The sequence below is a fragment of the Anopheles gambiae genome, chromosome X (genome assembly GCF_943734735.2).
Source record: "Anopheles gambiae chromosome X, idAnoGambNW_F1_1, whole genome shotgun sequence".
NCBI lineage: Eukaryota > Metazoa > Arthropoda > Insecta > Diptera > Culicidae > Anopheles > Anopheles gambiae.
In genome coordinates, this window is record NC_064600.1 from 5,410,622 (window position 1) to 5,425,343 (window position 14,722).

The window sequence follows — 14,722 nt, forward strand, 5'->3', positions numbered from 1 at the left end:
AACTCACAAACCTGTCCCTCACACTCTTCTGTTCTCCTCCTCCAGGGAAATGTGGGAAGCGGTCGAGCGGAATCGCAACGAAGAGAACCGACGGAACGGGAAAACTTCGCGCCACTGCAAAACAGTCATCCTGCCCGACCGTCTGCTGGAGGCCGTCGACAAGCGGGTAAAGTTCTACGCCAAGTAAGTAGTCGCCCGTTTAGATGATACCACCGTTCCCTGAGTGACCTCAGGTTAATGCTTTCTTTTCTGTGCCCCGAACCAGACATGGACCGAATAAGAACCGCCTGCTGCCGCTCCACACGCAGACCTGCTACGTCGTGCACGACAACATCGAGATCACGAACCCGGGCGACAGCTCGGTCTACAGCATCCTGACGGACGCACCGATCTACAAGCTCGAGATCGAGGACGCGCTCGAGGACAAGCTGAAGCAGAGCGGTGCCGATGCCGGTGCGGTGCGGAAGCGGCGCACCCACTGCCACCACGGCTACATCAAGCTGAAGAGCGTCGAGTACATCAAGCCGAACAATCCGGCGCCCGCCCTGGACCGCATCCTGGCGTTCGGTGCCGAGCCGGGGCCGAGCGGGCTCGGCCCGAAGCTGCCGAACGGGATGGCGAAGGTGAACAGTCTCAGCGAAAGTGATACTCTCGAGGATGAGGATGACGATGAGGAGGAGGAAGATGACGCAGAGGAGGATGACGACACAGGTGCGGGACGGGGGGCGAACCGGTTCGCCAAGCTCAAGTACCGGGACAGCATCATGGTGAAGACGAGCAACGGTGTGTACGGGAAGCGGCCCCAATCGCAGCTGCTGCTCGCGAACGCCGGCGTACCGTCGACCTCCACCAGCTCCACGTCACCACCGAGCAGCGAGTACGACTACGCGTACATTACCGCGATCAACACGCACCAGCCGCTGAGCGTGATGCGGTCGGCCGGGGGAGACGAGGCGCCCGTCAGCACGACCGTCCTGCCGGACTACTGCATCACCACGATCTGCTGCCCGATCGAGGTGCACGAGGGCTACTACAGCGACGACGAGTCGGAGGGCACCGACCACAAGCTGAGCATGTACCGGGGGCAGGGCGGCGGTGGTCCCGGTGGCAGTGGGAAGCTGCGACACCAGCAGCACCACAGCAACGCGGAGTACACGACCGAGCGGAGACAGTATCTCAACTCGAAGGGCTTCCTGGCGTACTTCGTCAACCTGTTCCAGGACACGCTCGCGGCCGAGCTCGACATCCCGGCGGAGGATCTGCGCAGCGCCACCTGGAAGGGGGCGGTCGTGTACAGCGGCCAGTGGGAGATCGTCCCGGCCATCCTGTCGCCGTGGCCGCGGGAAGCGATCGAGTGGGTGCACCGGAAGCGGGACGTGAAGATTAACCCGCTGACGCGGCAGAAGTTCCAGTGGCCGACGCAGCCGATGATCCAGAAGGTGAAGTCGTTCGGGTGCCACGTCATCCCGAGCGGGTACGCGCCGAAGCAGGGCCAGAACCGGCACCGGCAGCTCGAGTGGAAGATCGTGTTCCCCGAGGCGGAACGGTACCTGGAGAGCTGCCTCACGGGCACGCAGATCAAGATCTACATGATCACGGTGCTGCTGCTGAAGACGTTCGTGGAGCCGACGCTAACGCCCGGGTTGAGCATGTTCGGGCTCGAGCATCTGCGGGCGCACCTGTTCTGGCAGTGCGAAACGAACTACGCGGCCTGGCCGGAAGACTACCTCGGCGAGGCGCTGCTGCGCTTCCTCAACGCACTGCTCGACCGGATCAAGACGCACACGCTGCCCGACTACTTTCTCCCTGCCCGCAACCTGTTCGAGAACGTGCCGGAGCGGGTGCTGGTCGAACTGCACAAGCGCATCTTCCGCATCACGGAGAACCCGGTGATGCATCTGCTGATAGCGCTGCGCAACCTGAAGCTGCCGAGCGCCCGGCTCGCCTTCTACCCGAAGGTGCGGATCAAGCGGCTGTACTCGTTCCTGGTGATCGACAACCCGCTCAAGATCGTCAACCCGATGCTGCGCGACGAGGACGAAAACCTGGCGGCGGAGGACTCGGACGAGAACGAGGCGAACGAGCGCGAGATTGCGGTCGGCTCGATGGCGTACTACCACCAGCAGGAGGTGGAGTCGCGCCGCAAGCGCACCCGCATCGTGCGCTTTCTCGTCGCGGAGCAGCTGAAGAAGGAGCGGGCGGTCCAGCCCGAGCGGCGCCAGTCGGTGGAGTCGATCGATCTGACGGTAGGTGACGGTGTACGGTGGGGGAAAGTAAACAACGTTGTTGTTTGTTGTTGTGTGTGTGTGTGTGTGTCTGTTTTGGAGAAGACTCGTTGATGTTGAGTAGTTTGTGTTCAACTTGCAGTTCCTGCCGCTGAAGCACATGGAGAATCTGCGGCGTCAGCTCATCTACGGACTGTTCGTGGAGCACTTCATCGAGATGGCGCGGGTGTCGGGCGGATTTCGGGCGCTCAACCAGGCGCTCATCTATCTGCGGCAGGCCGAGCGGCTGTGCAACCTGCTGGCGGACGACGAGGGCATTGAGGAGGCGCGCCAGTTCCTCACGCAAATCTACGGCCTGCGGCAGGAGCTGGCCCGGGCCAGTGCGAAGGGGGCGGACCGGCCGGCCCTGCCGAAGCGCACCAGCACGACCGAGCGGCAGCAGCAGCAGCAGCAGCGCCGGAAGGTATCAGTCGCCCGGCAGAACAGCAAACGGACCAGCTACACGAACGTCCGGCCACAAACTTCGTCCGGTGGTGCGAAGCGCCAGCAGCAGCCGCAGCGCTTCTTCTCGCCCGACGATGAAGACGACGACGAGGAGGAGGAGGAAGAGGAGGAGGATGAATGGGAAGATGTGAAGCAGCGGCGCCCGTCCCGCCGGCTGTCGGCGCAGCCTGCGGGCGGGCTGCGCAGCCGCCGGCCGTCCCAGAAGCAGCAGCACCAGCAGCAGGTCAGCGTACAGATACACGCACCGAAGTCACCGGGGGCGGGACCGAGGCGGTCGGCCGGCGGTCCGCCCCGCTCGTCCGACGAGATCGACGACATCTCGCGGCTGCTCGGGAACGTTACGGTCACACCGAGACAGGGTTACCGATAGCTATCGGCGTGAATGTGCAGTAAGTGGAAGAGAAGGAGAGAGAGAGAGAGAGAGTAGGTGCGAGTGAGCGAGGATGAAAACAAAGGCGTTAGGAACACTCCACGAAGCGGTAGGAAAACCCTTTTTCTGTGATAAATGGTACCGGGTTACCATGGTGACAAAGCGGGACAGCTGCCGCGCGGGTTCGGCTGCTGTCGGGCCGAAGTGTTGTTGTACTAAAAGTAACTGCTTGTACTAATAAACAAACAAAAATCTTACCACAAAAGTAACGGGTTGTTTGTCCCGTGAGGAACTAGTTAGTGTAACCGATGCTGGCGACGAACCCGATCGTGTCGGAGAAGAATTCGAGGGGCGTGAGCGTTTTGAATGTTTCTAGCTAAAGCACGACTAACCAGCTACAAGGAACTGGTCGTTTGTCGTACTTGCTGTTGTCACTAATTTTTCGAGACAGTTATTTGCAGCCTGTGGCCAAGATGTCGCTCAGGCACGATCACTTCCGCTGGACGAACTTTGTGCCAGGGCGATTCAATTAAAGAAAAAATGTGCACATAACTTATTACACCCCGCCACCACAACTATAGCTTTTTTCATCCACGCTGTTTTGTGGCGTAATTTATGGATGTACAAATAATGTCAGCCAATCACATGCTAACTAATTTTGACAGCATTTCGGTAACGTATGAAAACAAAAACAAATATCAAGTCCGTTCTCTGCACCTACCAATGGCGCTTGAGTATATCAAGAATATTTGTTGCTTGATAGCCTTCCTGTACCGGTGATAAATAATGTTTTTTGTACTCGCGTATCTCGGGCAAAGACAGCTGTTGGAATGAAGTTAGTGGGTAAGAACACGTAAGACACGTAAACGTAAAAGCTCCTACAGCGATGGTTGAACCAATAGCGGTGGTATTGCTCTAAAATGCATTCCACGCGCTTATTTGGAAGTAATTAAGTTTTTTTTTGTTGGTCTTTTACAAAGCGTTTGACGGTTTAATCATGTAGTTTCGTTACATCGCAGAGAAAAAATCATTATTTTGTTAAATGTGTCTAAATGGTTCCCAAAATCTTTAGGATTTCATAGAAAACTCATACCATTATTAACGCTGTAAATAACTATATAACTGAATATATTTGGAATATACCATGAAGCAATGTCAGCAATGTACAATCGTGCCATGTTGAAACATTGTCATCTCAGTTGATATTGTTACTGTTAGCTAGTTGAATTAAAGCGATACCGGTCAAAATTGCTAGGTCCGGTAATTATAGTGTTCGGGAAAGAGAGGTAACGACGGACACTGTGGGAACGATGGACACCTCACATAAACACTGGATAAAAGATATTATTAACTAGTTGAACAATGTAGCATCCAACCTGATTCAGAGGCAACAGCATTTGAGCATCAAAACAAATGTTCGCGCTTGTGTATCTAATTTCGCTGTTGAGATCTTAAGCTCTACAACTTTGCTTCTGCTTTCTATTGCTGATTAGCAGAGAGCCATCAAATTGGTTTCAATTACGTCTAACCGGATGTTATGAACAAAACAAATTGAAATCTACGAATAACAGAATACCGGTGAAAACGACCACCATTAATGCTGTTACTTTCGCCATGATTTGAACCATTTCTTTGTGCAATTGAAGTAAAGTGAAACTGATGCGACATCCATCAAGGAATAGATAAAAAATTCTACAGCTTTTCAAGGATCGATGATTGAAACTTGGATTTTGTCTTGGACATAATTGACATAGAAATGACCTGAAGGGCCTATTAACAAGTCCATCAAACTTGCTGTAGTAGCGTACTTGAGTAATTTCCTATAATGTAAACCTAAATTATACCTTCTCAAACTCAGAGCTAAGCCGTAGCTGCTGGTGGTAGAGCTTACAGCAATGCCTTAGAACATGTTTCTACGAATTCATTCGTAGTGGCGCTCCAAAATTTATGGAAGAGTGTATGTTCCTAGGAAACAATAGGTACCAATAGGGAAGTGGGTAAACAATTAAAATACTGTAAGCCTGTTCAATTGCTAACATTTTCTGTAAGTGATCATCTTACCCTTCATAGTGCCCATCTTTCCTATCGCAAGTCTTCCGCCATACCCGAGCATACCGAAGCTGCACGAAAAATAAAAAACATATGTTTTTAATTGATGACAAAAACATAAAGTTTGTTGGAGCATCAACAAAGTTTTAAAGCAATTTCTGATAAAATATAAGCGTTTAATAAAGCCTGCACATGTTCACATCATCACTGTATTCATAAATCTCTGTTTGAAACATTCCTTACATCAAGGGTCCGTCTTTACCTACCTTCTTTTAAATTCTTATCTTTTTTTATGCATACATGCATAGAGAGAAGGTAGGAAAAAGTCGACAACGTTTCATGACGATGACGATGGTATGACAATTATTAGAGAAGCCTGCAAAATTGAAAATCTCTTCATGATTTCAGGAGTCCGGAATTGACCGACTGGTACTATAGAAACAGAAATGCTTCTAAAATAAATTTTGACTCAAGCGGTCGCGGGGCCATAGAGTTTGACTGCCCTGTATGAAGCAGAAACAATGATCGACGCAATGATTGAAATATGTATGGTAAAAACCAAAATAGCCTTGTTATAAAAACGAAAATAAATGCGTCGATTCAAAATATCCTTCATAGATCGTTTGATGCCCGAAAACGACAAAGCAAACGAAAACCACCAACAACCGTGAGGCTCTAAAATGAAAATGTCAAAAATCGATTCCGGTTACATTCGGTTCGTTTTTCGAAAGGCGATTTTTATCGCGCTGCCGGGTGTATTCGAACGAAGCTGCCGCACACACCGCTAGTTCCGCACGGACATCACCAACACGAACACCGGGCGGGACACGCGTCATAACAGTGCAGTTCTGGTGCAGCACATGTGCAGGTGTTGTGCAAAATGACACGCGCAATGTGTCTACACAGACACCAGTGCGGCGCGGATTGCGTTTACACATACGTCGAACGTGTTTCGCCCCTCTTCGAATGACTCGGCCCGCACTTTGATTGCAACAGCCGGGCCGGCCGCACCCACATTGCTCCGCTCCGGGATTGAACTGTCATTGGTATTGCTATTGTTATTATCATTGTAGTGTTTAGAGCTGTGCCATGCAAGTGCCACGTGTCAAGTGTGTGTGTGTGTGTTTTTTTTTCTTGGGCCGCTGCCTACTCACCTCCACCCCGTGCTCGGTGTAAAAGTCGCCCGTCCCCATCGACGCGTACAGCTTGTAGCCCATCTTCTCCAGTATGCGTATCGAGGGCAGCAGCTCCATTTTATGCTGTGATTGCGTGTGTGCGTGAGTGGAAAAAAACAACAAAAATTAGTCGCCAAAGTCGAAGAAATGTCAACCCCCCCCCCCCTTACCTTGTAGCTACCGATGCTGAGGAGAATGGACTTTTTCGGCATCTGAAAACCGGTTGACATCATCGCCTTCAAGTAAGCCTCGTACCGGTTCTCGCCAAAGCACGCCACCTCCCCGGTCGAGGCCATCTCCACCCCGAGCATCACGTCCGCGCCGGCCAGCCGGGAAAAGCTAAACTGCGGCACCTTGACGCCGACCAGCCCCCGCCCGTGCATCACCTCCACCGGCTCAATGTCCGTGTGCCCGACGATGACGCGCGTCGCCAGCGCCACAAAGTCAAAGTCGAGCGTCTTGGACACGAACGGGAACGAGCGCGACACGCGCACGTTGCACTCGATCACCTTCAGCTCGTTGTTCTTCGCGATCAGCTGCATGTTGAACGGGCCGGTCACGTCCAGCAGGTCGGCAATGTCGCGCGCAATCTCCTTGATGCGCTCCAGCGTCTCCCGGTTGAGGTCCTGCGGCGGCGTCACCAGCGTCGCGTCGCCCGAATGCACGCCCGCGTTCTCCACGTGCTCGGACACGGCCATGCAGAGGATGACGCCGTCCGCCGCCACCGCGTCCACGTCGATCTCCTTCGCCTCGATCAGAAACTTGGATATCACCACCGGATGCTCCTTGCTGACGTCCGACGCGTGCTTCAGGTACGTCTTGAGGTCCTGGTTCGAGTAGGCGACGTTCATCGCCGCCCCGGACAGCACATAGGACGGCCGCACCAGGCACGGGTAGCCCACCTCCTCGCAGAACTCGATCGCCGACTCGAGGTTGGTCAGCTCCTTCCAGCGCGGCTGCAGGATGCCCTTCCGGTCGAGCTTGCGGGAAAACTTGAACCGATTCTCCGCACTGTCGACCGACTCGGGCGACGTGCCGAGTATGCGGGCCTGCTGCCGGTGCAGATCCATCGCAATGTTGTTCGGCAGCTGGCCCCCCATCGACAGGATGATTCCCGTCGGCTGCTCCGCGTCGTAAATGTCCATCACGACCTCGAACGAAATCTCCTCGAAGTACAGCCGGTCGCACATGTCGTAGTCCGTGCTGACCGTTTCCGGGTTGTAGTTCACCATGATGGTTTTGTGGTTGAGGCGGCGCAGCTCCTTCAGACACCCGACCGCACACCAGTCAAACTCGACCGAGCTGCCGATGCGGTACACGCCCGACCCGATCACCATCGTGTACTGGCCCGGAAACTCGACATCGCTCTCCGTCGCGCTGTACGTCAGGTAGAGGTAGTTGGTCGAGGCCGGCCACTCGCCCGCCACCGTGTCGATCTGCTTCACGTACGGCAGCACGCCGTGCTCCTTGCGCTGCATGCGCACCGCCAGCTCGGTGCTCTTCACGCACTGCGCAATCATGCGGTCGGAGAAGCCGAGCCGCTTGGCCTCGCGCAGCATCGCCGCCTCCGGCACGCACCCGTGCTCCAGCCCCTCCAGCTCGACCGTAAAGTCAATGATGCCCTTCATCTTGCGCAGGAACCACCGGTCGATCTTGGTCAGCTCGTAGATCTGCTCCACGCTGTAGCCCGCCTTGAGCGCGGCCGCCAGCACGAACATGCGCTTGTCGGTCGGCTGCTCCAGCTCCTGCTCGTTCACCGGCTTCAGGTACGGGTCGAACCCGCTCACACTGTCCACCATGCGCAGCGCCTTCTGGAACGCCTCCTCGAACGTGCGCCCGATCGCCATCACCTCGCCGACGCTCTTCATCGAGCTGCCGATGTTCTTGCTGACGCGCGCAAACTTGGCCAGATCCCAGCGCGGCATCTTCACCACGCAGTAGTCGAGGCTCGGCTCGAAGCAGGCGGTCGTCACGCCCGTCACCGAGTTGCGTATGTCGGGCAGCGGGATCGCGAGCGCCAGCTTCGCGGCCACGTACGCGAGCGGGTACCCGGTCGCTTTGCTCGCGAGCGCCGAGCTGCGGGACAGGCGCGCATTCACCTCAATGATGTAGTACTCCTCCGACTCCGGGTTCAGCGCGTACTGGATGTTGCACTCGCCCACCACGCCAAAGTGCCGGATGACGCGGATCGCGGTCGAGCGCAGCATGTTGTACTCGCGGTTCGACAGCGTCTGCGAAGGTGCGACCACGATGCTCTCCCCGGTGTGGATGCCGAGCGGGTCCACGTTCTCCATGTTGCACACGGTGATGCAGTTGTCGTACGCGTCCCGCACCACCTCGTACTCCACCTCCTTCCAGCCCTTCAGCGACTTGTCGATGATGAGCTGGTTCGAGTGGGCCAGCGCCTGGCTCGCGAGCGCCCGCAGCTCGTCCGCGCTGCTCGCAAAGCCCGACCCGAGCCCGCCGAGCGAGAAGGCGGCCCGCGCCATCACCGGGTAGCCGATGCGCTCCGCCGCCTCCAGCGCCTCCTGGATGGAGTAGACGGCCGCGGACGGTGCGACCTGTTCGCCGATTTCTCCCACCCGCTCGGCGAACAGCTTCCGATCCTCCGTCTCGATGATGGAGCGTATCGGCGTGCCCATAATGCGCACGCCGTACCGCGCGAACAGCCCCGCCCGCTCCATCTCCACGCCGCAGTTGAGGGCGGTCTGGCCGCCGAACGTTAGCAGCACGCCGCCCGGCCGCTCCGCCTTGATCACCTGCTCGACGTAGTGGCTGGTGATGGGCAGGAAGTACACCTTGTCCGCCAGCCCCTTGGACGTCTGCACCGTCGCGATGTTCGGGTTGATGAGCACCGTCTGGATGCGTTCCTCCTTGAGCGCTTTGATCGCCTGCGAGCCGGAGTAATCGAACTCACCCGCCTGCCCGATGGAAAGCCCGCCCGAGCCGAGGATCAGCACCTTCTTCGGCCGCTCCAGCTCGATCGGGACGGGCGGCACAAAGCGCAACCGGTCGTTCAAGCGCTCCCGCACGGTCGGGGCGGCATCGATGGCGGCCTGCACGCCCCCGCGGTACTCGCGCACCACCTCCAGGAACACGTCGAACAGCACCTCCAGGTCGGTCGGGCCGGCCGTATGCTCCGGATGGAACTGGACGCTAAAGTACGGGCGCGTCCGGTGCACGATGCCCTCGTTCGTGCCGTCGTTCAGGTTGGTGAACAGCTCCTCCCAGCCGGCCGGCATCTCGCTCGAGTCGACCGCGAACCCGTGGTTCTGCGACGTCATGTAGCAGCGGCGCGTGCCGAGATGCATGCAGGGCAGGTTGTGGCCCCGGTTGCCGTACCGCATCTTGAACGTGCGGCAGCCGGCCGCCGTCGACAGGATCTGGTGCCCGAGGCAGATGCCGAAGATGGGCTTGACGGGCCCGTCGGTCGGCAGCAGCAGCGCGCGCAGATTGTCCACCACCTCCCGGCACGTCTCCGGATCGCCCGGACCGTTCGACAGGAACAGGCCGTCGTACTCGGCCGGATCGGGCCGTGCGTTCCACGGCACCACGTCCAGCCGGGCGCCCCGGCTCACGAAGCAGCGCACCTGGTTCAGCTTCAGCCCGCAGTCGATCGCGCAGATGCGCGGCGACCCGGTCGGGTTGTAGGTGCGCGGCTGCGCCAGCGACACCTCCGCCACCAGGTTGCGCAGGTTTTGGTTGCTAAAGTTGAAGCCGGCAATGGACGTCACGCGCGACTGCACAATCTTACCTAAAAAAAAAAAAGGCAAAAAAGGAATGAAAGTAAAAAGCAGGCCGGAAACCGAGCAGACCCTGCCCACTCACCCAAAATCGTGCCATTTTCGCGTATCTTCTTCGTGAGCGCGCGCGTATCGATCCCGCTGATGCCGGGCACACCGTGCCGGGCCATCCACTCCGACAGCGTCAGCTTGCTGCGCCAGTGCGACGGCTCGTCGCAGATCTCGCCCACCACCAGGCCCGCCGTCCAGATGCGATTGTTCGACTCGAAGTGGCGCATCAGCCCGCACTCGTCCAGGTCCGCGTCCGGGATGCCGTAGTTGCCGATCAGCGGGTACGTCAGCACCAGCACCTGGCCGTGGTAGGACGGATCGGTCATCGATTCCGGGTAGCCGACCATGCCCGTCTGAAACACGACCTCGCCGTCGACCGACAGCGGCGCCCCGAACGGGTGCCCGTGCATGATCGTACCATCCTCGAGCACGAGCGAAGCCGTCGCCGGCCGGTACTCGACCGTCTCGGCCGCCTCAACCGGTGGCGGCTCGTCCCGCCGCTCGCTCTCCATCTCTTTCGGTCCCATTGTCGATCGCGCGTACTCTACCTGCGGTTGGGTTGGAAACAGGAAAAGGTTCAGTGGACGCTAGCCTTGCCGCACACGCACACCCAACGACTTGTTTTTTTGAGATTGAGGCGCGTGTGTGTGTGTGTGTGTGAGCGTGTTCAAACACGAAACGATAGCTTAGATTTCTTTCTTTTGCATTTGGTTGAATGATGTGTGGAACTCCATTTTTATAATATCTCATTTGTTACATTGAATAACACTTTCTCCCTTTTCTTTCTTTTTTTCTGTCACTTTCAGTTCCTCGTGTCTCGGGATAAAGTGCTTTGAAGATGGCATCTCGGGCACACACACACACACAAACACGCACAAGCCTGATTTATCGCGTTTGCTCAAGCATAACCGGCATGGACTCGATTCTCGCTCCACATCTTTCGGACAAACGCAAACGGGTTCGAAAAAAAAAACAAAAACCAAACTACACCAGCAATGGAGAGTTACTTTTCAAAATGCTTACGGAATGAATCCTTCAACCGATTTGCTGATTCCCCTTTAAATCCTTTAACGTTTTTAACTACGCTTCCAGTAGGATGGCGCACGTGTAAATGATCGTCAACACTTTTCTAACCTCAACCGCAGCGATTGTTTGTTTGCTGTTGATTTTTTTTTCTTTTCTGTTTCTCTCTCGTCAATCACACACATGTGCGTTTTCGGTAAATCATGCACCGTGCGTAGGAAAGAGACAGGATCACATCTGTCCACATCTGAAAGTGGATTTGATTGTGGCTGTGATACCCCATACATTGCGACGCTTATTGTTACTGCTCTAGCTAGACAAAAACCGGTTTGCTTTGTTTGTGGGCAACATGGTCGATATCAAGGGCAGTGTAGGAACGAGGTCAAGTAATGTATAACGATTTGACAAGTAGTCAAAAGTTCTTAATAGGCAGTTTGACATCTAAGAACCCTTTACGATTCAAAGTTTAATTCTGATAAAAATGTCAAATCGGTCTGATCACCAGAAGAAAATTGTAAATTGATTATTGAATGTTTCACCAAATGTATTGATGTCTGTTTTAATAAAAATGGTTTACGGCAGGGGTCTCCAAACTACGGCCCGCGGGCCGCATGCGACCGAGGCGACTTTTTAAAGGTTTAAATTAATAGTTAATTATTGACTATTTTTAAAGAAAATGTAATTGCTGCTTTTGAGAGACGTAGACAAAGCTTAAATAATAGAAAGCTGTAGAAGTTTTGTATGTTATGTTAGCATTTTCTTAAATAGACGAAAATTAAACGTCCGCATTAAATACAAACAACGGAAAAATGGCCCTCAACACCATTATATGTGAGGCAATGCGGCAACCGCGAACTGAAAAGTTTGGAGACCCCTGGTTTAAGGGTTTGATGAGTTTTCAAGGGCGTTCTGCTGTCAAATGGCATCCAAGATGGCCAAACCAATTTTGGCTAATACTTGACCTGGTTCCTAAACAGTCCTTGGTCGATATGATATATGAAGCTAAGGTCCAGAGGCACCTAACACATGCGTGGATACGCAACGACGCACACAACGTCAGCATCTGCTTTTGATAGGGGTTCCGCTAGTGATGGGACACTACGGGCTGGTGGAATTTCGGTGATATTCGTGGAACTTTTCCGTTCGGGTATTTGCTGTCAATTTGGGTAATTTTTTTTTTTTTTACGCTCTTTCGGTTCTGCTCAAGCACGCACGTGGTTTGGTGCTGGATGGGCTGGAAACCACTGGCCACATTAAACTGGCTACATGTAGCCCTTCCATTTCATGTGCAGCTCAGCACAATCTCGACCATGTGGTTGCAATGAAACAAGCTTGTAATCAAAATTTGCCATCACGACCGCATCTTCTTCGGTTCCCTTCTGCTATGATTTAAAAAAATCATAAAGCCACGATTTACGTGCTACTTTTACGATCTGTGAGGTGGTTAACATGCCACAATGCCAAAGCGCGCCATAAAATCCGGTTTCTACCACCGATGGTCCTTGTCAAGCAGTTGCCTGACGACAAACACCATGAGTGTTGTGTGCAATACAATACAAAACCTGTCAATGTTTTACTTTGTAACACACTTTGGATTGCAAACTATAGCTTCAATGTGTTTACAGTGGCAATGCCTTATCTCGTGGATCAGCTACTGGTCAACAGGTCAACAGGCGCTACTGACCAGCGTGCGGGATGAGAGCAGGAGCAAAGGTGACCGTTGCTGCAGTCCGTCTATTGTTGCAGTTGGTCGTCGTTAAGATTTGAACGCATTTTGACAACTCCGTGCGACGTATCGCTGATGCGCAAAACAGACCGCGTGGTCAGTTTGTTTATACAGCCTGCTTAAGCGATATACGCCACAATGTAAGCGGACGGCACAGCTTGTACATTTGCATTAGCTGGGTATAGACATGTTAACCAATTACTTGCACAAATATTCAACACGATTTATGCACAAAATTAGGATAGCATGTATGTTTGCACAATTGCAGGAAACATGCAATTAGTTTTGCACTTTACATGAGCGGCAAAATTTTGCGGTGTATCTAGGGCCGATTGCATTGTTTCAATGTTTAACGAAACTTTTATTTTGTGGCTCGTACACAGTATGCCAGTGTTCGGGTTGATGGTGCCACGGGTCTTGATTGCAGAATGTTTGCTATGGTTTTTGATTGGTGAGGAAGCTGCAATCGAAAGCGTTAGCGTTTAATCGTTTGCCCTGCACATGTCTTTAAAGAGCCTGCCTTTAAAAATCACCGAGCAAACTGGAGTGCTCTCGGAATGATCTGTGCTGGTACACGCCCAACACAATAATGATCCAGGATTTTACATATTCCGAGCGCGTGAGCGCTCATTCCTTGTATAGGTCAGGAGTCTCTTAGCTACGGCCCGCGTTGTTTGTGAGCAATGCGGCCCGTGAGCTGAAAAGTCTGGAGAACCCTGCCATACTGAGCAACACTCATGCGAGATACGGCATCACACACTGAAGCTCATCTCACTAATCAAAACTCATCTTAAAGATGAGAGAAGTTTGCAGTCTGTTCTGCCGCGACAAGGTGGATGCCTTTTCATTTCTATTAAAATTTTATTAGGATATTTACTCCGTGCTCCGTTCTATTCTGCCAAAATCGTCTGTCATTAAACCCTTTATCTACGCACACGCTCCATACACAGCCTTTGATCGCCTTTGTCTTCTTCTTCTATTTGGCGCGTAACGACATACGCGGTCATTCATGCCGGCCTATACTACAAAATACATTCAAGACTTAATACTTTCAAGTTACAGGGTTCGAACCCACGACGGGCATGTTGCTAGGTCGTGCGTGTTGACGACTGTACCACGGGACCGCTCTCTTTGTTTAGACGTTAGTATTAATTACGCTTACGGATACCAAACGCTTCCACTGGATGCAACGTTACACGGGTGTATCTGCCACACTAGCACTCGTGCGCAACCGTTTCACGAAACTCTTATTAAAACACGCTATTCAACCCCTTCCCACACCACGCAAAGAACTGTAATAGATGTGCTGTATCGAATAAACCATAAAGTCACTACTTCAACCAGACGTTATCGAAGCGTAGCCTATTTAATCAGCTTGAGCAAACACAACTATTAGTCCACCATATGTATATACCCACTGGGACTTGGCCATTTAACCAATACATGTTCCGGCGACACACGTGTGTATGTGCAAATATCGATTTTTCAATTAGCTACATTAAAAACGGGAATCCACCGTTGGGTGGTGTAGTTTATTCTACTCGTTTGACGCAAATGGATTTTCCCGCCATGTTTTACCACTTTTTCTTGGAAAATTCGGACTGTCACTCAGCAACAACAAAACGCATCCAGTAACAAGCATACAAAAGAATTGATTTATTGTGCAAACAGGTGGAAACCTCCAGAGTGGCCGCCATTACACGATGCTTGATTACAACAACTAAATACCATCCAGTACTTTCGATTCATTTTTCAAACATTTTACGAACGCTATACGGCGCCGATCTGGCAAGCGCCTACGATTAGCTACACTATCCACTTATCCGTGCGGCGTTGGCGGCCTGCAATTTAATCGC

The 14,722-nt window shown here is 53.3% G+C and overlaps 2 protein-coding genes and 1 long non-coding RNA gene across 8 annotated transcripts in view; 2 read left to right on the forward strand and 1 right to left on the reverse strand.

The window, feature by feature from the left end:
• The window catches only part of LOC5666770 (uncharacterized), a 7,747-nt gene extending 4,383 nt beyond the window's left edge, over positions 1–3,364 (forward strand). For 2 of the 3 annotated variants that reach the window (XM_061657904.1, XM_061657919.1), the window contains exons 2-4: positions 46–183; positions 266–2,246; positions 2,350–3,364. In XM_061657904.1, the coding sequence (XP_061513888.1) occupies positions 46–183; positions 266–2,246; positions 2,350–3,099 (2,869 nt within the window). In that variant the 3' untranslated portion in view covers positions 3,100–3,364. The remainder of the gene's footprint in view (positions 1–45; positions 184–265; positions 2,247–2,349) is intronic. The other variant, XM_001687719.3, reaches the window with a different exon arrangement.
• Positions 1–14,167, reverse strand: part of LOC1271961 (CAD protein) — a 26,648-nt gene extending 12,481 nt beyond the window's left edge. Inside the window, exons 1-4 of one of the 4 annotated variants that reach the window (XM_061657829.1) lie at positions 14,029–14,167; positions 10,152–10,665; positions 6,494–10,077; positions 6,303–6,407 (exon numbers count right to left, since the gene is read on the reverse strand). In XM_061657829.1, coding sequence (XP_061513813.1) covers positions 6,303–6,407; positions 6,494–10,077; positions 10,152–10,644 — 4,182 coding nt within the window. In that variant the 5' untranslated portion in view covers positions 10,645–10,665; positions 14,029–14,167. The other 3 variants (XM_061657824.1, XM_061657844.1, XM_061657837.1) reach the window with 3 other exon arrangements.
• LOC133393358 (uncharacterized) lies at positions 5,960–11,096 on the forward strand. The gene is made up of 2 exons (XR_009766123.1): positions 5,960–6,194; positions 10,924–11,096. It is a non-coding gene; the product is annotated as an uncharacterized LOC133393358 (long non-coding RNA).
• Positions 14,168–14,722: the final 555 nt, after the last annotated feature.